This window comes from Hakea prostrata, chromosome 2 (assembly GCF_041222555.1).
Source record: "Hakea prostrata isolate BN-2017 chromosome 2, UWA_Hpros_2, whole genome shotgun sequence".
NCBI lineage: Eukaryota > Viridiplantae > Streptophyta > Magnoliopsida > Proteales > Proteaceae > Hakea > Hakea prostrata.
In genome coordinates this window covers 57,150,460-57,173,689 of record NC_142601.1, presented here as the reverse complement: position 1 = coordinate 57,173,689, position 23,230 = coordinate 57,150,460, and the positions used below count along the sequence as shown (strand labels likewise).

Genomic DNA, 23,230 nt, shown 5'->3' with positions numbered 1-23,230 from the left:
AATGGAACATTCAAGAAAAAGGTTAACAAAACAAAAAGAGAAGGCTCTCTGAGCCTAAGGCATACACTGCATCTCTTCACATTCTAATACTTTGATTTTTAATTATTTTTTCTCCGATAAAGAATAAACAGTAATTACGTGACATGGCGGAGACTACCCTGCTTGGTCAATGATATACCCCTCTAGGAAACTAATGATCTATTAGAAGCAGAAAAATTCATAGTTTTTGGTTTTGGGGAATACAACAATAAGCAATTCTGCGCATAAAAAGGTTTCATATATACATTTCAACGGAATGAGTTATTAGAAAAGATGCCATGCACCACCTGTGTCCACGTTCCCCAAGGCACCCCTCTCTTTCTAGAGGATTTGTGGCATGTCAAGCCAGGTAAGGTTCTTCACTTTGCATCGAATTAAACCACATGATCCACCAATGCTCAGAAATTGGACCATGGAAACCTCTTTTACCTCTTGTGATCAAAAGGTGATCAATGAGAATAAGTTGTAATAAGAACATGAAAAAATGCACTGGATATGTGCATGCAGAGTGTAGTGTATCGATAAGTACAAGCCAAACTGAAGGTAAATTTTAATAACAAGGCTATAAGGACAATTATGCATTACGGAACACAATGTTGCAGAGTAAACAATGAACTAAGAAAATGACTACTGCTAGGCTAAAGGATATCCCTGTGGATAAGTGTGATAAGTTTTAGAAAACAGAAAACCAAAAATAAAACAGATCTCTAAAAACTCAAATTAGGTATGCAATTGCAGACAAGTTGATGAATGTTCAAAAATATAAATAGTTGAGCCACTTGTTATTGAATTCTTCAGATTGTAAAGGGAAGACATGGGCTTGATCGAGTGGGACAAGACTTTACTGCCCAGTGGAATATGGAGGTACTTGTGGCAGAACAGGCTGAAACTATCTTTCACGATAAAACAATAGATGGAACTGCCATGAAATGACTTAATGGCAGATATCAATAGATCATTTCGTAACAGCATATACATCAGACATCCAGGTTCAGGAAAGACTCTGGGGTTCCAGAAGCCACGACTGCATCCATTTCATTAGAAATGCATGATATTAACAAAATATCTTCTAAGGGGTGGCTAGTCAAGGATGCTGAACAACAAAGTTTGATTTTGGAAAAACAGCATTCCTATAGGAATTTACACTGCAGAAAAATCATGTATGAATTTACAAATTACAATGTAGAAAAATCACGTCAACCCATCAAGATACGGTATGCTACAAGCTTACAACTATCTACAACAACAAATGAATCCTAATTTTATGATTGACTGACCGTTTTAATCCAGTCCATATAATGTCTTTTTCAGGACATAAGAGAAGATGCATCTCCAGTACACCAACTAGTAGGGAAAAGAGGACTAATGTTGGATCCCCAAAGACAAATGATTGATTTACCTACTCAAAGCAATTTATGCAAAGCAATCTCTTTAACAGAATATATCATTTCCTGCTACAAAGCCCACAAGGGGGTTTATGCTACTGCCGTCAAAACATCAGATGCTGGATGCCTCATGCACAGGCTTGCTGAAGTAGTTCAACACATAATTTTATGTCAAACAGATTGTGGCACTATATGAAGTATTTCCATGAGCCCTCTAAATAGAATGATGGCAGAAAGAAATTTTATCCAAACGTTAATCTGCCATGTATTGGCAGAAACAGCAGAAAATTAAAAAAATGCAAAGGGGTGAGGAATGAGGGGTTTCTTCGACTTTCTGTAGGAAGGCATAAAAAAGGGATTCCATAGGTTATATGATGGATTTTGGAAGGACAAATACCCCACCCAGTACATATAAGAGGATTGGCAAATTGACTTGATCAGAAGAGCCCCCCCCCCCGGGGCACAGATCAATAGGAAGCAAGAGTAAAAGAGATAAGATCAATATTCTTGAAAGGAAAAATAGACAAAATGTGCATACAAGATGAGAAGCAAAGACAGCAGCCTTGGAATGCCAATGTCACCTACACTGCTCAACACTACCAAAGGTCATTTAATTTTTTTAAAATAAATTAAAAAGAAAAACTCATAGTCTAACATCTCTAATTGATGGCGGTACATATATACAGACCTAAAATTCCTGAAGTGAGAGGGTATGATGCCCTTTTTAAGGGGGGAAATTCTTATATTGACTCAAAAGATTCGTAATTCTCTTAACACGTTCAATAAATTTATAAACTCAAAACAGAACTTGATTATTGAGTATCCTAATCTAACTAAAACACTTGACTACTAATCCTGAGCACTGAGTTTATCCCACTTTATATTATTATAAAATAGCTTACTACCCAAAAAACGAAAAAGAGGAGTGGTGATTAACCTCCAATATAACTACCCAAAAATCAATTTCAGCCCACTGGCCTAACACAAGCACCTTATGGGCCTCCCAAGCTAGCACATGCCTCCATGCAAGAGTAATGAATGACAAACTGTTCACTAGAACAATCAGGTAGTCCAATTGAAGACAGCATACCAAAAGTTCAGACCTTTATAAGAGAAACTAAGCGTTGCCTGAGCCCAGCATTTATGAGATCTTCCAGGTATTGCTGAATGTCAGCAACAAGATCAGCTTCAAGTCCCTGGTCAAGGACAACAGCCTGCAAATGAACCAAAGAAACATAAGCATTTTACCTACTCAAAAGGAAAGGAGAGAGTTTAAGAATGAAAATTACCCGTAAAAGAGTGTATAGAGCCGTTAACAAATCTCTTCTCTCTGTGTACCAAAGCCCCGCTCCAAGTCGCAAAACTTCCAATGGTTCTCTCCCTAATAAACCCCACTGTTGAAGAATATATAAATATCTAAAACCAAATAGAGATAAGAAACCAATGGATTCAGACAAAGAAATAAAGCATAACTTACCTCTTGGTTGGTAGATACAAGCAAACGGACACTATCTATTTCATTAAGATGTAGATCATCACTCAACTTCAGCGCCTGAATAACAGCACTCACAAGTGTAAATATAATATTTGGAAAACAATTTGAGGTTCGTAATTATAAGACACTTCTTGACAATATATTGTAGCCTTACTTGTGATCGTAATATGAAATGGTTCAGACCTTGATCATTGTGAAATGCGGTTAATTTTATGGTTATTCACTCTTAATGCTTATATCAATTGTTAGGACTGAGTACTAAAAAAGGGTGTTATAATCAACTGAGGGTTAGAAAACCACTGGTAAATCTAGAACCATAGGAAATTAGAACTAAAACCAGAAAATAAGATCTAATTAGGCAAAGTGATGTAGAACCAACCATGTTTACCGCATGGCAAGCTAGTAACAAAGAGGCAAAGACTATAATCTTCACAATTCTTGTGCCATTAAACAAGAAAGAAAAGGGGGCAGTAGGTATGCAAGAATCCATGGAAGCAACTAGGCTTTTGAGCCTTAAAGCTGTCAACACAATCTCTTGCTTCCTTTACTATAGCTACATCTTTTCCCCTTTCACTGTACAAAACTACAAATACATTTATGTACATAGAATTTGTTCCAGAAGAAACAAGATAAAAATGCTAGATAAAAAGAATAAAAAACTACAAAGGATGATAAAATTAAAGCAAAACTTTTTGTATGGTATCTTAATTCATGAGTTTATCAATGGTGACTATCTCACTCACTGAGAGCTCAGTTTTGGTTTCCATAACATCTCAACCCTTTGGCTGCCATATTAGACAACTACACCTCCAATTTCTTATCAGGAGTGGAGTTTCAACATAATTGATATAGGTTTCTCCCATGGTGTGGTGGGTATTTTCTTTCCTTAGCTCCTTTTTACATTTGCTACATCGCTACCTTGACCAAGCCCTACAGCATTTTTATTCTTTTCGTATTTTTTTCCCTAACATTTCTCAATGCATATAGACAAATAGAATGACAATAAGTTACGATGACAATGAGATAATGAATTAGCTTCAAACTTCAACTAATCAATGGATATGAACCAAATGGCACACCAAGACTTTCTCCACTCCAAGACTTAGGAAACATGCGATAGGTTGCAATATAAGGCGAGTTCTGAATTCAACACGGGACATTTCATACCCATCAGTAGACGAATTGACCAGGTAAGTCAATTTCCTACTTCATCATTCAATGTATCAATACTGTGACCTAAATTCCCATAATCTAACAGTTCAGGACTCCAAACGGGCATTTCAGTTGTTGCTCCCATCCACGATTCCTGCCGTACGTTTTTGTCTCAAAATATAAATTATTTAGAAGTAATGATAAGGGGGAAAATGGATAAACAGCTTATCTTCGTATCCATCGTTTCATCCAGCAGATGTTCGCCCGGGGCAGAAGAATGGTTACCGAGATTAAGATACGCTTAAACCAAGGCATCATTAAAAATAATAATCAGGGAAACTTACAATCCGAACATCTTGATCATCTAGCGTGATTGGTTGCGAATCAGGAAGTCTGACTTCTTTCGACTGAACTTGTGAACGATCTGACGCGTTCGGGGTCTGTAAAACAAACCCATAAACAGATTAACCGAGCTGATTGAGTAGGCGGGACTGGTTGTAACTTCAGAAGGAGGATACCGAACACCTACCGGGTAAGAAAGGAGAGACTGAAAAGATGATACAGAGTTCCGGATAGCATGCATAAGCTCGACCCTCTGGGTCGGCGTTGGAAGGGATGGGCCGAGGAGTGCAGACTCAATGATCGATAGAAGCAGCTTTGGAGCGACCATTTCTGCTAACCCTCTGTCTCTTCTTCTGCAATTTGGAAACCTAAAGAGCCAACAAAAATGGCGCCAAACACCCGCAACTTCGTTTTACTGAGAAAAAAAAGATCGACGTTTCTCAATGACTTTTTTTAAACCCTACGCGGGCTTACTTATTAGGGTTTTTTGATAAAATACCCGTTGCAAAACACTGGATAAGATGTTTTATGCTTTTTATTTGGATCAAATTACATTTACATCATCTGTAATTTGTAAACGATCATGTTTATTCCCTTTTCGTGGAATTCATTTTATTACAAATACCCTACTTAAAATGTTAGTTTTAAATATAAGTAAATAAAAAAACACATAAAAGTCACTCAATTTTTAGGGTCAGCAAACCCTTTTCATAAGGAGACTTTATCGGACTACTTTAAAAAAAAAAAAACTCTGAAGCGTATTTATTAACAAACATAAGGGTGTAAATATAATTTGTTCTTTTATTTAATATTTTTTTCTTTTTGAAATATGAGCTTTTTAAATAAATGTTGGGGATGGGAATAACAATATTAGTGCCACCGAATAATTGCGAATCTAAGACAATTCCGTGGAAAATTAGACTTTTAATCACTTTACTATTCCACCATTGGTGAAGTATTTATTATTTTAACTAATAATTACAATTAAGCGTGGTAGTTGTTCTAATTTCACTTTTGTTCTCACTTCTAAACTTTTTGAGCTTGGAGAAGCTCTGATTATTTTGTTCTAAGTTCCAAATGTTATTAAGTGTTCTTTTTTATTAACGAGTAAATTGCACAGACACCCCATAATGGAGGCCTAAAAACAGTGACACCCCACTTTATTTTTGAAAAACAAAGGCACCCCAAAGTTGGGTTTATATTGGACACATTAGTCCATTTTGTTAATGAAAACTGTTAAACCCCTCTTTATATTTTTTTAATTCCAAAAATACCCTTATCACTCTACTCTCATCTCCTCCCACTCCGGCTCCGGCAGCACCAGCCTCACCCGTCTTCTCCCATAAATGAATTAGATGCCTTCAAATTTATGCTCAAGTGTTTCTTTAACTGGTTTAGAATCCACTGTAAGATCCTTATCAGAAAACACAAATAAATGAGGAGAAATTATCTTCGAAAATGGCGATCTTGCTTTCCGGGGCTTCGTCGATTAGCGGTAGGATTTAAGATTTTTATATCTGCGAAGGAGAACAATGGAAACCTTCATAAACTACATTAGTTTTATGAATGGTTCATCCGAATAGAAAGAAGTTTTTCATCCAAACATAAAAATTGAAATCAATTTATTTCAAGCTTGAAAATCGATAAGAAATGGAAAAACACGACTCTGATCTCCATTCTTCCAAGCAGAAAACCTTGTGCACTTGAGTTGATAAAAATCTGTAAAGTCTTACAAGTCTTATTTAACTGGCTAGTGGGTACTCCTCACAAGAAAATAAGCATTATTGTTGTTGTCTCTTCAAATTACGCAGAATCTGGGAAGAGTAATCAAACTCATTAGTTATGTTGCAACTCAAAAATTGTAAAGATCCGGGAGAAACTCAAACCAGCTCTGGAATGTGGGAAACTTCATTTAATTTTTTCAAATTTACAAATTTTGCTTCTTCTTCACCGGCTCCAATGATTCTCTCGGAGTAGGAGATGGAGACGATTGAGGAGCTTGGGTGATTGAAAGAGAAACGTTAACATTGAAGATCTTTTGAGGTTGCAACTGTTCGGGTTCAAGCTCTGAACGAACAGAAATAATTTATCGGGAATGATTAGGGATAGGAAGAAGCCATCTTGCAAGAAGATATGCCTGGGTAAACACTAGAATCATCCATGATTAGTTGCTCTTTCCATCGCAAAACATCTAGGGTTTTGGCAAAAAAAAATGCATTCATAATCACAGGGAAACAAATTAGGATTGATGAACAGAGGCTCTGATATGCGATCCAGGGACATCTTGAACAGAGATTTAAAATAAAAATTTGATCAAGAGTAAATTAATGAAGCTCAAGAAATGGTTCATCCAAATCATCAGAGAGTGGTAATTTTCGGTTAGGTGCAAAGAAGTAGGTTGAGGTGGTGAGGTCGATGCTGCCGGAGCGGAATAGGGAGAGGCAGAGATCCGAGAGAGGAGAGAATTAGCATAGAATGTGAATCCTTAGGTTAGGGCATAATGGAAAGTAAGTTTAATTGAGGGTATAATTGTCTTTTTAATTATACAATAATTACAATTAATCATTATAACAGAATAGGATCTATGTGTTTTTTAAACATAAAGTGGGGTGTCAGTGTTTTTAGCCCTCCATTTTGGGGTGCCCGTGCAATTTGCTCTTTATTTTTATCTAAGGTTCATCCGGGTCGGCTTACACGCAGGACTACATCTCAGGGAGCTTTATATATCTAAAATAGGCAAAGGTCTGGCCCCAAGTGAATTCGAACTTTGATCTCCTATGTGGAAGCATTGGTCTTTTGCCAACTGAGACACCCCTCGGAATTAATATCATGTACTTTTTGCAAAAAGCATTTAATGCTGACAAATCTGTAAGGACCATCAATTATTCATATGGAAATAATTTTCTGAAGGATATTTCTAGTCCTCGGATGTCCATTATGATATTCGTTGATGATTGGAGAATTTGAAATCCAAGATAAGGCCGAGGATAAGGCATACTGTAATAATTAGTTTTCAATAATAATAAATGAGATATTACAACATATTTATAGAAGAAAACTAGTATAAGTACAACTGTCCTACTCTATACATCTATCACTCCCTTACGCGGCCCCCTCAAGCGAAGGGAGTCCATGACCCAAAGCTTGTCTCGAAGAGTCATAAATTGTTGCTTGGCCAGACCTTTGGTGAAGATATCCGTAATTTGATCGATTGTAGAGATGTAACAAACCTCAAGTTGTTTGGAGGCAACCAACTCACGAACAAAGTGAAAATGTTAGGGTAATTGTATTATAAATTTTACAAAACACAAAAATGAAATTGCAATACAATTAAAATATGAAGATCCTTAGTCAATCTGGAGAGCTTGATGTTGCAATTGAACGAACCACCGATCAATGAGGTTGAATCACACTTTGAGTGATATCTTTAAGGTAATTGATGCACCCTACTACCAAGGGTTCTTCGCACAACTACCTCCAATATAAAGCAACCTCCAACTAGAATATGAGGTAGTTATTATAGACCCTTCAATGAGCCAAAAGCTACAACACAACACTTAGACCAACTCAAATAAATAAATTAACTCCGTAACACAAATAATGGAAGTGTGAGGAATGTCTCTATTACACATCACATGCAATGAAGGGTTGGGTTTTTATAGGCTCAAACCACACATTACAACTCTTGAGATTCTCAAGGCAATGAATTGGGTCATTGAATCACAATGACTCACTTCCTCATAAGTGGGAGAATCAATTATTCACTAATGGAGAATCAATGGGCTTGTCTCTCCTCCACTAATGTGAATAAATCACCTTGACCTAACCTCCCCATTACTTGGAGAAGTAACTCTCATATTCACTTATTTTGAATGAATTGGATTTATTCCATTCAAAAACCTTAACCCCACTCATGATAATGGCCATGAATGGTTACAAAGTTGAAATGAAAATCGAAGGTCGAGAGTTAGAATTTGAGTTAATTCCACCATCAAGTAAGCCCACCTCATCACCATTATCAAGACCTTTAAGACCTATGATCAATGTCATGAAGAGCCTCATAACCAAGGTCATGAAAGGCCTCATTTGCTCATGGCGTCTCATTACCACCCTTACCTCATGGGTCCCACACACTAACAAAACAATTAAATAACACAAATGCAAAAACTAGTTTTGAAACTTAGTATAGATTTTATAAAAAACGTACAAAAAAATCTATTTCGATGTGTTTGGTGTGAGCGTAAAAGACCGGATTGACCATCATATAGGTTGCACCAAAATTATCACACCAAAAGAAAGGAGAGGCCAATAGGTGATAAGAAGATCCCAAGTTCACAAATAGCAAGATTGGATATATTTACAGGTAAATGACAACTAGAGCCACTCTTTAAAACCCATACATATTTATCAAAGAGTAAATGAGGATAAATTATAGCAGAAGAGGCTCAGAGGGTACCAACAAACGCACGATTAAACCTTTGCGGGCAGTTCATTGACTTATGACTTTCAGTGTCACGCAATTGACAAATCCGTCCGTGGTCATCCATGAAATTACAAGAGGAAAAATCAGGTGCAGAGCCATCAATTTGACAAGGCCGATCAAAAGCACGAGTATAATGAATTTCAACAGAAGAAACTCGTGTAACCGGATGACCAAAACGATGATCCCCTGGATTGCGACCACGAATCCGGATCTTCTCCCCATCGGGGAAGCACAAAGTGCTCCCCCATGGCTCCCTCACCACAAAAACTAGTGGGTCCCACTGGATGAAATTTTTTTTTTAATTTTTTTATTTTTTTCAAAGAGTGTTTTTCACCGTGGGCCCACTGATGTTTGTGGTCAGAAAGCCATGGGTGTGCTCCCCATCAGGAGAGCTGATCCGGACTCTGCGACCACCATGGCCTCCATTACAATTCCAATGATTGAATTCACTATTAGACTGAACAGATCCCTTGAATTATGATTCCTACTCTATACGGCTATCAGTCGCTTACACATGCTATGCTACAGGTTCTGTATATATAATTGGTTTGCTAGATGTTGTATGAAACTTTTTTTATTTTATTTTATTTATTTGGTGGTTTGGGATTGCTGGGTAGAGGAATGGAGATGGTGGCGTTTTGGGGATTTTTTTTTTTAATTAAAACTTTACGCCTACGTGAGTACTAAGGGTGTCAAAATCTAATTCGAACCGAACCAAAGTTTAATGGGTTATGTTTGGGCTAAAAGCCTCAGCTCACACCGGTTTAGGCTGGGTCAGGCCAGCCTGTGTGTGGCCCGCTAGCCCGAACCAACCCGTTATAAATAAATAAAATAAATTTAATTTAAATGTAAAAGACAGGAAAAAACCCCCAAGTATCTATTTATTTTCTTTAATTGTTTTGCTTTGGAATATGCAAATGATAAGCATGTCAAAGCATTCGCCATTTGGAAGATGGGCTTAATAAATATTTAGCAAGTGTATTATCATTTGAAAATCTTTTAATGTTTTATTTTGATCAATTTTTATAAATGTCAAGAAGGGGGACAAGAATAAGCAAATGCAACCCATTAAAATCCGTAAATATGCCAACTATCTTTTGTATATTAGCTCTATAATTTGTACTTATTTGTAGATTTTTAAAAAAAAAACCTTACACAATAGTCTTGGAGAGAACTCAATGCTTATATGTGTTCACATGCTCTTGATAAATTCCACACATTAATAATGTACTCAAAACATATTCCTAGTAAACCCGAATCAAAACCGTTAGTAAACCCAATTATAAACCGTTATGTCCAAACCATTAGTTAATCCGAACCCAAACCGCACTGGCCCAAAACCGGTCCGAAATTGTTATTTTCTTAATTGGCCGTGTTTGGACTAAGTGTTTTTCAGCTTGAAACCGGCCCAACCCGAACTGTTGACATCCCTAGTGAGTACTTTTAGTTCGATGTTAACTTTAAGGTTAAGTTTTGGTTATAGTGGGAATCTACTTGCACTTCTCAATTTAAATTAAATTTAATGTCTTAAATTGATTCAAAAGTTTCAATAACCTTAATGGGAAGGACGGGATTATTTGCATATATCAAGTGCCTACATATATTTCATCTAATTTATGGTGGTCTAAAATTTTATAACCATTAAGAAATGAATCAATTTTTTGGATAATTATAACTCAATTATTTATTTATTTATTATTATTTTCTCAGCATCAATAAGTCATAACGATTAGGGCCCACGTGTCCAAAAGAGGAAAAAAATATGATAAGGAGTTAAGATCCGAACTCATGACCACCCTGAACTTACTATATCTATATGAGAGATTGCCAAACACATTCACTCACTCATAATAAAATTTGACATATTAGACGTTTGATAACCGATAAATTAATATAAAAAATTACATATGGCACCAAGAGATTGCCATCAGAGATTTTTTTTTTTGGCTAAAACAAAAATCACACTTTATTTATTTATTTATTTTTTCACCCACGTAAATTGCGTAACAGCGTAATATTTATTGGGTTGAAATCCTCTGCGGCCCACAGACACAAACTATAAGTCAACCTCCTTGTCAAAGATCCAACTGAAGCTCTGGCTGCGTGGCTTCGTCTTAGGCGCCCGCTCTTCCGCCCGTTGATGCAGTTTGCGGAACCTTGGAGCCAACCCACAAACAAAATCCTGGGCTTCGCTGGCAGCACCGTTGAGGCCCTCAAGCTTCTCCAACTTCCACCTTCCAACAAGGAAATCCAATATGTCAGCATAATCTCTGGCAGTGTAGACGCCAATCCTCTGCGCGACGGCTGAGAAGTGGTCGAAGAGATTTGGATCTTGACCGTCGTACATGAGGTAAGCAGGCATTGCAATCTTCTTTCGCATCATATCGGCAATCCCCAGCATGGCATCACAAGGGTCTACCTCTAACAGCTTCTCCACCATCTTCACATATGCATTCTCGTGACGCTTCTCGTCCGCTGCAATGCTGCCGCAGATGCGCGCCAACACAACGTCTCCATGCTCCTTTGCCAGTCGAGCCGTGTTGCCGTGCGATACAAACGTAGCCCTCTCTTGGAACGACGTGTACACGTATCCCAAGTATGGATTGTTTTCTGTTCCAGTGTCCTGCATGTTCATTCACGAATCATGAAGTGAGTGTCATCAATCATAGTATTGAATAATTAATGAGACTTGGAAGTTGGAAGTTTGGAACTCACCATGCCACCCCCGATAAGGTACTGGATGGTGGACTCGATCTTGGGCATATTGACACGTCCAGAGAGATACAGGTAGGTCCTAAGAAGATCGCCGTGTCGGTTCTCTTCGGCGGTCCAACCACGGTTCCAGGTGGCCCAAGGATCCGGACTAGCTCCGGTCTCATCACTAACACCATCGAGGCGGTTCACGAAAGACTGGTACGTTGGTAGGGCCTCCTCGGTGATCATGTCACCCACCAAAACTACCAAGAAATCGTCGGGTAAACCAGAGCATCTCTCACGTACCTCACGCAGTTGCCCCTCGAACACGTCCGACGGCAAAGACGAGTCTGGCAAGAAATCGTGTGGCTGCCAGCAGTTCTCCACCGGCTTTAATAGTGGAAGTACATTTTGCTCCGCCCACCCAGAAAGAGACTTGAAGATCTCCAGCTTCTCAGGTGGCATCGAGTGTGTCTTCGTCGGGCCTAACACTGCCGGGCGAGGCTTAGGTGCTGCTGCTACAGCAGAAACCATCAGCTTTTTCGTCGCTGGAGGTTGACTGGTGTTATGGGTTTGACACTGTAATTAGTGAGGTTCAGGTTTGGTGTGTTCGTCCCGAGGGAGGAGAGTTGCTTTGGGTGGCAGCAGTAGAGATTCTGTGAGTGCAGCATATTTGCTCGATAATCTCTCTCTCTCTCTCTCTCAGTGTTATGCAGAAAGAGACTTGAAGATCTACTTGGGGGGCCTGGGATTTGGGAAAGAAGAGCTGAGGTGTGGAGGGAAAGGGGAAGGTTGGTCAATTTATAGGAACTACTCGTGATGTTCAGCCACAGATAATTTACACATATTCAGTTCTACCCCTTGAAAGCTCCTGTGGCAAAGCGTGCTGCGCAATTAAAGTCACTTTTTTTTTTTGGTAAACTGCAATTAAAGTCATTTAGATTTTCGAAAGTATGTTTCTACACTTATGAGAAAATGATGGTTAAAGATCAAAATTTTCGTCATTCCCAGCACAAAACTAGTCGACTTCGTGTACATCAAATAAAACAATTCTAAACTGAGCGTGGTGAGTCATTAATTGGCACGACCAAAGGCTTCTATTATTAATACGTAACTTTTTTTTTCCGATAAAATCGAAGATGGGAGGATTTACATCCTTTACAATTCTCACCTCCTACAATTCTCTCTGTAATTTCTGTTTAAGATTTTAACATGTGACAGTTAATTATTTAAGGGTTATGATTAAAATCAACTAAGAATTGAACCTAATAAATTTCTAAATTTTCTCCAAATTTTGTATTTCATTTTTCTTGAAACTTAATTTTAGATATTTATTATGTTCAATTCTTAATTTGTGTTCTATCAGGGCTATCCACACCACAAGGCTCCAAAACTACAAATACATTTATGTACATAGAATTTGTTCCCAAAGAAACAAGATAAAAATGCTAGATAAAAAGAATAACAAACTACAAAGGATGATAAAATTAAAGCAAAACTTATTGTATGGTATCTTAATTCATGAGTTTATCAATGGAGACCATCTCACTCACTGAGAGCTCAGTTTTGGTTTCCATAACATCTCAATCCTTTGGATACCATATTAGACAACAATACCTCCAACTTCTTATCAGGAGTGGAGTCTCAACATGATTGATATATATAGGGTTCTCCCATGGTGTGGTGGGTATTTTCTTTCCTTAGTTCCTTTTTTACATTTGCCATCACTACCTTGACCAAGCCCTACAGCATTTTTATTCTTTTCGTTTTTTCCCCTAACATTTCTCAATGTATACAGACAAATAGGATGACAATGAGATAATGAATTAACTTCTAACTTCACCTAATTAATGGGATATGAACTAAATGGCACACCAAGACTTAAGAAACATGCTATAAGTTTCAATATAAGGCCAATTCTGAATTCACACCGGACATTTCATACCCATTAGTAGACGAATTGACCAGGTCAGTCAATTTCCCTACTTCATTATTTTATGTAGGGTAAATATCACTTATTATCCCTTTTAGCTGAACAAATAGCACTTAGACCCCTCGTAGTTAGAAAATATAACTTACCTCCCTTCTTACCTAGTAAATATATCAAACACCTCTTCTCTGTTAACTTTTTCGGTTAAATTTAATTTTTATCATTAAATATTTTTCTATAACCCCAAACTATCATTGGCAAAAAATATTTTTTTAGTTTAAACCCTAAATTACCGTAATCACCCTAGCAGTTAAAATATTAAATTATCTTCAATTAAAATAATTATTAAAAACAAAAAATATCTTTAATTAATAAAACCCCAACGTACCTTTTTTTATTTTTTTATCAAACAACTAAAAAAACACACTACTTGATATCAAAATGCAATTTAAATTGACAAGATGAAGCGTGGATTCTCTCTTTTTCTTTTTAGCGTTTAAATAAAAGAATCAAAGTTAATTAATTAATGGTGTTTTGGGTCAAGACGTCTCAATTTAAATTGCATTTTGATATCAAGTACTACATGTTTTTTAGTTGTTTGATAAAAAAAAAAAAAGTATGTTGGGGGTTTTAATAATTAAAGATAATTTGGGTTTTAACTATGGTATTTTGGTCTTTAACAATTATTTTAATTGAAGGTAATTTAGTATTTTAACTGCTAGGATGATTACGTTAATTTAGGGTTTAAACTAAAAAAATATTTTTAGCCAATGGTATTTTGGAGTTTTAGAAAAATATTTATCAGTAAAAGTTAAATTTAACCGAGAAAATTAACAGAGGGAGGTGTCTGATACATTTACTAGGTAAGAGGGGATGTAAGTGACATTATCCAACCAAGAGGGGGTCTAAATGCTATTTGTTCAACTAAGAGGGGAGGTAAGTGATATTTACCCCTTCTATGTATGAATACTATACCTAAATTCCCATAATCTAACATTCAGGACTCCAAACGGACATTTCAGTTGTAGCTACCATCCACGTATCCTTCGTTTCATCCAGCAGAGATTCGCCCGGGGCAGAAGAAAGGTTAATGAGATTAAGGTACTCTTAAACCAAGGTATCATTAAAAATAAAAAATAATAATTGTTATGGACAATTTATAATAGATCTAACTAAGTCGACTAAAGAAGAATCGGACCGATCAAACCTTGGTCGGACCACGAATAAAACAAAGGCACTAAGCAACATGTATAATTTGAATCGTATTCAACCTCCTCACAGATAGGAATAAGGATTCCGATCAAGTTAGGTATTTTGAATTGTTCTTAGAGTTTAGGTCGGAATCCACAACTACAATCCAATTAATACTCTATTGGCAGATAAGATTCATCTCTTCAGGAAGTTAATAACAATTATAAAGTTCTATTCAAACTCCATTACTGCACAGTTAAGGTAACCTTTTCTAAGATCTATAAATACCCATATATTCATCATTATTAGGTATGCACTCTTGGGTTATTCTCTCCGGTATTGAGAGCTCTACAAACTATTTTCTTCTCCTAAAGTTATACGCTTCCACTAATTCGATCGTCGGAGATGTTTCTCGACCAACCCGGTCGAACACGTTTTTTTGCAGGTTGTTCGCTTGCACTGTCGAACAAGATTCTGCAACATCATTGGTGCCATCTTTGAGAACTTGATCGAAAAGCCATCATGTACACCAAATTAGGAATGCTAAACCAATTCTACGATATGTTTTTGATTGATAAGTTCGTCAGCGATTCAAGGGGATTGGCGCTTAATTCCTCATGAGTATCCAACCGTATGGTATGTTTTTTCATTCACTCTCATCTTTCATTGCTACAAATAATAGTTAATTTACTGAGATGTTGCTTTTTTGATAATATCTGAGAGAATTCAATAGGGTTCCTTTTAATAACGAGCATAAAAAAGGCAAATTTGCATTGAACCACAAAATTGTTTGGTTTCATAATGATTTTATGAGATTGCACATGCCACCATCACAGTAAACTTAATTCTTATGGTAATTTTCATTTGGACCCCTTGAGGTTTGATCTATATCATCTTTAGTCCAAATAAATGAAGACTTTGCATTTGCCTATCCTGAGGTATCCAATAAGATCAATTAAGGACAAATTGTGATTTTTAAGACCGGAATACCCTCATATCGATTATACCGTAAGATTTGCATCATGTCTTCACAATAAAATCCAATGATGAAAATCAAAAGAGTGGGGTATTTGCATCTTGTAAATTTAGGAATTATTCAACCTTTGAATATAAAATTAAATAGTATACTCCAGTTGTAAAAGTTATTTTTTGGGTCTTTTGACCCCGTCTATGTACCCAAAAAAAAAAGAGAAGTTATTTTTAATTTTTATATTTTAAAGATTTAAAGTTTGTTAATTTACAAAATCAACCCCTTATCTTCAACCCACATTCAAGCCCAACATAACAATCCTACAAAAATAAGGAAATCAACCGACATTCTAGCCCAACCAATCATATTTGACGCACAATTCTAGCACAAGAAGTAGTTTTGATCTCTCACTTTTGGTTTTATTATTTCCCATTGTGGCTACTGGCTAGCTTATATCTCTGAACAGAAAAACCTAAACGAAATTAAAACAAACCCAATTGAAAAAAAAATTAAAAAAATTGATGCGCTACAACAACAGAACACAGAAAGAAGGGGGTCCCTTTCGTCTCCCTCACCTATTTGGGCTGTCCTTTGAAGATTCCCACTTTCTAGAGACAAACTGCGTGTAAAAGAATTTCGGATTTTGGAAATGAAAAGATTGAAGGGAAAGAAGAAATGGGTGTTAGGATTTGGAGATGCGTTTCGTGGAATAAACTAGTTGGTTGGTTCAATTGGATGCAGAAACAAGGGAGGAACGAACACGGTTTCTCCGGAGACAAAGACATGAGAAAGCATTTTTTAAAATGCGAATGAGAATTCGACCTCTCTTTGTAACTAAACGAGGAACTCTTCCTCCACGACGAACTCATATTGGATGATGTGGGCCGCGTTGCCTCATCTGCGGGCAATCATGCCGTCTATCTCTTTTGGGTAGCTCTCCCGTCCTTCGTTCTCTAGACTGACCCCTAGGGTTCCTCCGGAGATTTGGTCTATAATTTTGACCTTCAACCGGTTGTCTTTCTCTTTGTTGGGAACGTTCTAGTACAAGAGAAAGATGCATCCTAGTCTCTTGCACTCCTCTTGGGGCTTCCTCCTGATCAAGAGGATTATGAGTATGAGGAGCCACCACTTGTCTGGCGAGTGTATGAAGTGTTCGCTTGCATTTCTAGAAATTGAATATGCATTTGATTCATTTGTTGCTGAAGAATGTTCGGGTAGATAAGACTGTCTTCCTCAACCACTCCTTCATCTTTTCGAACTTCACGAGCACAACTTCCTTCAAGGATATCCTGCACTGGTTTGTAGGGAGATCTCCTCCTGGAGGAGGAGGAAGAGCACCGTGGTTCCTTAAAGCTGCTGATCAAGTAACCATGGCTTTTTGAACCGTTTCCCATAGACTACGCCAAATGATGCGTCCAAAATTTGCTCAGCCCTTAGATCATTGATGAATGACCTGCAAAACAACGTTAGATGTGGCTCGACCGTGGGGGTCGAGAGGCCACCTCCGAAGGCTAAGTCAGTTAAGGAACTGATCACAAGGCTCTTGCTAGTTGCAGAACTAGATTTGAATATGATAGTAAAGGAAACGATTCGATTACCTCCAGCCGTGTGTAGGCTACCTAATTATATAGTTTTTACCTTGGATTTTCAATTGTTGAATTCGTTTCTTCTTGGTGACCGTCAGATCTTGCGGTTAAACTCCTTTTATGGAGTTGTGTGCGGTTTCCTTTGCTCACAAGGTCCCTCATTCCGTGACTGTGTCAATTGCCATATCTTGCACGATTGCCAACTCTTATTAGTGGTAGCAACTGTTTTTAGATCAATTATCTATCTCGATTTTCGTGGGATCGTGCTTGTCTTTGGAACTGCAAGGTTCCTTCCTTATCACGCTAGTGATTAGACCAATTTGTTTTAACCCGACCATGGCCGGACCGTTCTCAACCGGAGTCAATGGTCGAACCGATGATGGACCTGGTTCGGTAATAATATTCCCGTATCAAATATAAATATATTTATTAGAGCAAATTGCACTGGCATCCCAAAATAGAGATCTTAAAGCATTGACACCCCACTTTATGTTTAAAAAGCACAAAGACCCCCAAAATTGGATTTTCATTGAATATATTTGTTCAATTTGTCATTGAAAATCTTTCAGACATTGTTTATTATAGGGATATTTTTGAAAATAAACAGTAATTTAATTGTTTTCAGTGATAAATTTGACAAATAGATCCAACAAAAATCTAGTTTTGGGGATCTATGCTTTTTAAACATAAAGTGACTTGTCAATGCTTTAAGGCCCCCATTAATTTTGGGGTGCCATTACAATTTGCTCTATTTATTATTTTAACTAATAATTACAAATGTTATTTGTGGTAGTTGTTTTTTTATTTCACTTTTGTTCTCCCCTCTAAACCTTTTGAGCTCATTGTAGTTTCAACCATTGCGTTCAATGGTGCAGTCACCAACTCCATAATTTCTACAGGTCTGTGGATTAATATTATCTTTGGAGGATTTAAGATTTCTTTGTTTTTTTCTATTAATTATTTATTAGCTTGGAGAACTTCTGATTATTTTGTTCAAGTTCCAAATGTTATTAACGGTTCATCCAGTTACACCCAATTCTTTAGTAGTTGAGCAAGCAAAACCCCCAACTTCTTCGACTTATCTAAGAGCAACACGCAGATTTTCTTAACTAAATAAAAAAACACTTCGTTTTCCAAGTATTTGATGGCAAAATTATTTATATGATTGTTTTGGTCAAAATTGCTCTTAGTAATAGTTATAGTGAATCCATTTCATTTGCCCAAAAAATTACTTGAGCAGAGATTATCTATTGTTTTATAAGTTCTATTATCGTTGGAATGTTCACTTCAAGTGTAAAAGTGTAATTTGATTTGCTAGTTGGAAATGGATGGACAAATAGCATTTTACATTTTGCAAAAAGCGGTATGTTAACGTGGCAAATTGTAAGGACCAGCATTTATTCATATAAAAATAATTAAAAAAAAAAATTTAGCATTTTTATTTTGCAAAAACATTTAACGCTGACAAACCAGCATTTATCATAGAATTTTCGGGGTTTTTTGTGATCCGGTGGTCCGGATGTTGCCACATATGTAAATTTCAATCCAACGATATATATTAAAAATGCAGGGGTTTTAAATGTAAATATATTTTTCTTGTTTTATACTAAGGGTTTTATATTTTAACAATTAAAAATCCAAACCCCTAAATATCAAACGCTAAACATTTATCGCAAATAATTTGGAGCGACCCCGTGAGTGCATTGAAGTAGGTAAGCATTCTGATGGTCTCTCCTAAATGCTCCACTCTCTGTTTCGCCACCTCCAACCCTTCTCTGGAGCAAGACCTAACCCTAATCCGTAAGTGTTAGCATCAACGTTCTTCATCGGGTCTTCACGATTAGCAAATATACACCGAATATCTCCCAAACAAGAGCAAACGCAAAGGTAAATCAGGGGTTTTCTAGCAAACGAATCATATTAATGGCCTTCCACTTCAATCCACACAGCCACAGTTACCATCTTCTAATAGAAGATGTTATTGCCCTCGATTCTGCAGAATCAAGCAAGAACCCGCCAGATCAAAATCAGCCATCGTTTGATTGATTGAACTAGCAGATTTGATTACTTACCGAAGAGCTTCAGATCTCCATCTTCAAAGGCCGGAACTTGACCGAATGGCTGCAACAAAACAGGGGATTTGGAAACAAAACTTTCAAGTAAAATAGAGAAGGAATTGAAAATGGGTTATGAGATGAAGGGTTCCTTCTCTTTTTTCGTTATTTTTTCCTTTGATTATTCAGCAGCTTCATCTTCTCGAAGATTATTCATTTTACAGGATTTATGGGGTGAAGAATCGAATTCGATCTAGGGTTTGTAATGAATGGTTTGCGTTTGATAAATTCAGGGGTTTGGATTTGTAAATTGTTAAAATATAAAACCTTTTAGTATAAAACAAGAAAAATAGATTTGCATTTAAATTCCCGCATTTTTAGTACATACCGTTTGATCGAAATTTGCATACGTGGCAACATATAGACATATTATAAAAATTAGTGTCCAATAATAATAAAAGATATTACAACCTAATTATAAAAGAAGATTAGTATAAGTACAACTATTCTACTCTATGCATACAGCTGTCACTCCTTTACACGCCCCCTCAAGCGAAGGAAGTCCATGACCCAAAGCTCGTCACGAAGAGCCATAAATTGTCGCTTGGGCAGTCCTTAGTGAATATATCCGTAAACTGATCGATTGTAGAGATGTAACAAACCTCAAGTTGTTTGGATGCAACAAATTCATGAACAAAGTGAAAATCTATTTCATGTGCTTGGTGTGAGCGTGAAAGACCGGATTGACCGTCATATAGGTTGCACCAAGATTATCACACCACAAGAGAGGAGAGGCCAATAAGAATATCCAAATCTCACAAAAAGCAAGATTAGATACATCTGTAGATAAATGACAACTAGAGCCATTGTCTAATACCCATACATGATTATCAAAGAGTAAATGATGATAAATTAGAGTAGAAGAGGCCAAGAGGATACCAACAAATGCATGATTAAACCTTTGCAGGCAGTTCATCATCGACTTTTGACCTTCAGTGTCACCAAGAACGAGTAGCAAGGCCCATTCCCCCCGTGAATGAACTTCAGCAAAAGAAACTCATGTAAACGGATGACCAAAATGACGATCCCCTAAATTGCGACCACCAAGGCCTCCATTGCTATTCCAATGATTGAATCAACTATTATACTGATAGATCCCCTGAATTATGATTTATACTCTATATAGCTGTCGCTCGCTTCCACATGCTATGCTACGGGGGTTCTGTATATATAATTGGTTTGCTATATGTTGTATGAAACCTGTTTGGGACCGCGTGGGTAGAGCCGTAGAGGAATGGAGATGGTGGCGTTTTGAGATTTTTCATTTTTTAATTAAAACTTTACACCTAGGTGAGTTCTTTCAGTTCGATGTTACTTTAAGGTTAAGTTTTGGGTATAGTGGGAATCTAACTGCACTTCTTAATTTAAAATCAATTTAATGTCTTATATTGTAAGGTAGTGATTTTCAGTTTACATGGTAATTTTACTGCTCTGATTGACTTTGCTTATTAAGAACCTTTTGTTGGGGTTTGACAATTGTATTCTATATATATTTCTCGCGCAGACAATGTTTCTGTCGATTTGTTAGCTAAAATGGCTTGTTGTTTGGGTATATTTAAAGTTTGGTGGATGCCACCAGGTGGGTTGGAGGATTTGTACATTGTTTTTGCTTGGAGAATCTCCCTAGATTTGTTTCTTTGAATGAAATTTGTAGGTGTCTGGCCAAAAAAATAAAAATTCAAAAGTTTTATTGACCATAATGTAAAGGATGGAATTATTTGCATAAATCAAGTGCCTACATATATTTCATCTAATTTATGGATGCTCTAAAATTTTATAACCATTAGGAAATGAATAAATTTTTTGGATGATTATAACTCAGTTATTTATTTGTTATTATTATTTTTATTAGCATCAATCAGTCATAAACTTAATACATCCACATGAGAAATTGCCAAACACATCACTTCTTCATAATAAAACTTTACATATTTAACGTTTGATAACGGATAAATTAACATCAATAATTACACATGGCACATAGAGATTGCCATCAGAGATATCACACTTTATTTTTTATTTTTTTTTCCTCACGTAAATTGCGTAACGGGCACGAGGGAACAAACTCACAAACACAAACTATAAGTCAACCTCCTTGTCGAAGATCCAACTGAAGCTCTGGCTGCGTGGCTTCGTCTTACGCGCCCGCTCTTCCGCCCGTTGATGCAGTTTGCGGAACCTTGGAGCCAACCCACAAACAAAATCCTGAGCTTCGTTGGCAGCACTGTTGAGGCCCTCTAGCTTCTCCAACTGCCATCTTCCAACAAGGAAATCCAATATGTCAGCATAATCTCCGGCGGTGTAGACGCCAGTCCTCTGCGCGACGGCTGAAAAGTGGTCGAAGAGATTTGGATCTTGACCGTCGTACATGAGGTAAGCAGGCATTGCAATCTTCTTTCTCATCATATCGGCGATCCCCAGCATGGCGTCAGAAGGGTCTACCTCTAACAGCTTCTCCACCATCTTCACATATGCATTCTCGTGACGCTTCTCGTCCGCTGCAATGCTGCCGCAGATGCGCGCCAACACAACGTCTCCATGCTCCTTTGCCAGTCGAGCCGTGTTGCCATGCGATACAAACGTAGCCCTCTCTTGGAACGACGTGTACACGTATCCCAAGTATGGATTGTTTTCTGTTCCCGTGTCCTGCATGTTCGTTCATGCATTCATTCAGTGAGTGTGACTGTCATCATACAACTATACAAGTAACATGAGCAATGAATGAGACTCAGAAGTCAACTCACCATGCCACCCCCGATAAGGTATTGGATGGTGGACTCGATCTTGGGCATATTGACGCGTCCAGAGAGATACAGGTAGGTCTTAAGAAGATCGCCGTGTCGGTTCTCTTCGGCGGTCCAACCACGGTTCCAGGTGGCCCAAGGATCCGGACTAGCTCCGGTCTCATCACTAACACCGTCGAGTCGGTTCACGAAAGACTGGTACGTTGGTAGGGCCTCTTCGGTGATCATGTCTCCCACCAAAACTACCAAGTAATCGTCGGGTAAACCGGAGCATCTCTCACGTAGCTCACGCACTTGCCCCTCGAACACGTCCGACGGCAAAGACGAATCTGGCAAGAAATCGTGTGGCTGCCAGCAGTTCTCCACGGGTTTTAACAGTGGAAGTACATTTTGCTCCGCCCACCCAGAAAGAGACTTGAAGATCTCCACCTTCTCAGGTGGCATCGAGTGAGTCTTCGTCGGGCCTAACACTGCCGGGCGAGGCTTAGGTGCTGCCGCTACAGCAGAAACCATCAGCTGTCGTCGCTGGAGGTTGACTGGTGTTATGGATATGACACGGTGATGAGTGAGGTGGTTCAGGTTTGGTGCGTTCGTCACGAGGGAGGAGAGTTGCTTTGCGTGGCAGCAGTAGAGATTCTGGGAGTGCAGCATATTTGCTCGATAATCTTTCTGTCTCTGTCCGTGTTATGCAGAAAGAGACCTGAAGATCTACTTGGGGGGCCTGCGATTTGGGAAAGAAGGGCGGAGGTGTGGAGGGAAAGGATGGTCAATTTATAGGTATTACTAGTGATATTCAGCCACAGATTTACACATATTTTCAGTTCTACCCTTGAAAGCTCCTTTAAGCAAAGGGTGCTGCGCAATTAATGAGACAGTTCACTTTCAAAAAATATGTTTTCACACTTTTGAAAATTTGATGGTTGAGATCAAAATTTCGAACGAAATCTTAATCTCAACCGCAGAACAATACTACTATCAATCCACCTCTTCTATACCAAATAAAATATGGGTTAAGCCTCATATATCTTACTTATTGGCGGGGACCAAAGCCTTATATTATTGAAGTCAAAGAATTCATATCTCGTGGTCTATATAGTTTTTCTTT

At 37.7% G+C, this 23,230-nt stretch overlaps 3 protein-coding genes across 4 annotated transcripts in view; all 3 read right to left on the bottom strand.

Moving 5' to 3' along the window:
• The window catches only part of EMB3142 (nuclear pore complex protein (DUF3414)), a 72,176-nt gene extending 67,275 nt beyond the window's left edge, over window positions 1-4,901 (bottom strand). The window contains exons 1-5 of the mRNA XM_089145372.1: window positions 4,601-4,901; window positions 4,416-4,511; window positions 2,902-2,976; window positions 2,714-2,818; window positions 2,528-2,638 (exon numbers count right to left, since the gene is read on the bottom strand). Coding sequence (XP_089001498.1) covers window positions 2,528-2,638; window positions 2,714-2,818; window positions 2,902-2,976; window positions 4,416-4,511; window positions 4,601-4,741 — 528 coding nt within the window. The 5' untranslated portion in view covers window positions 4,742-4,901. The remainder of the gene's footprint in view (window positions 1-2,527; window positions 2,639-2,713; window positions 2,819-2,901; window positions 2,977-4,415; window positions 4,512-4,600) is intronic.
• A 6,051-nt stretch (window positions 4,902-10,952) lies between these two features.
• On the bottom strand, window positions 10,953-12,261 carry LOC149025150 (stearoyl-[acyl-carrier-protein] 9-desaturase 6, chloroplastic-like). Of its 2 annotated transcripts, none has more exons than XM_089143080.1 (3): window positions 12,171-12,261; window positions 11,612-12,138; window positions 10,953-11,519 (listed from the first exon to the last, which is right to left on the bottom strand). In XM_089143080.1, exons 1-3 carry the CDS (start codon window positions 12,259-12,261, stop codon window positions 10,953-10,955), a joined length of 1,185 nt encoding a protein of 394 aa, XP_088999206.1. The 2 variants fall into 2 exon arrangements, with proteins under 2 accessions (XP_088999206.1, XP_088999207.1); XM_089143081.1 differs by having other exon boundaries at window positions 11,612-12,144; window positions 12,186-12,261.
• An 8,947-nt stretch (window positions 12,262-21,208) lies between these two features.
• On the bottom strand, window positions 21,209-22,852 carry LOC149025149 (stearoyl-[acyl-carrier-protein] 9-desaturase 6, chloroplastic-like). Its single transcript, XM_089143079.1, has 2 exons — window positions 22,126-22,852; window positions 21,209-22,027 (listed from the first exon to the last, which is right to left on the bottom strand). Exons 1-2 carry the CDS (start codon window positions 22,774-22,776, stop codon window positions 21,461-21,463), a joined length of 1,218 nt encoding a protein of 405 aa, XP_088999205.1. The 5' UTR covers window positions 22,777-22,852; the 3' UTR covers window positions 21,209-21,460.
• Window positions 22,853-23,230: the final 378 nt, after the last annotated feature.

Excerpts from the sequence above, each read along its gene's own strand:
- LOC149025150 (XM_089143080.1), bottom strand. The coding sequence starts at position 12,261 with ATGCTGCACTCACAGAATCTCTACTGCTGCCACCCAAAGCAACTCTCC. Across the intron at positions 12,139-12,170 it reads CCTGAACCTCACTAATTACA|CGACGAAAAAGCTGATGGTT; the intron begins GTGTCAAACCCA and ends GTCAACCTCCAG. Across the intron at positions 11,520-11,611 it reads ACCTTATCGGGGGTGGCATG|GACACTGGAACAGAAAACAA; the intron begins GTGAGTTCCAAA and ends ATGAACATGCAG.
- LOC149025149 (XM_089143079.1), bottom strand. The coding sequence starts at position 22,776 with ATGCTGCACTCCCAGAATCTCTACTGCTGCCACGCAAAGCAACTCTCC. Across the intron at positions 22,028-22,125 it reads ACCTTATCGGGGGTGGCATG|GACACGGGAACAGAAAACAA; the intron begins GTGAGTTGACTT and ends ACGAACATGCAG.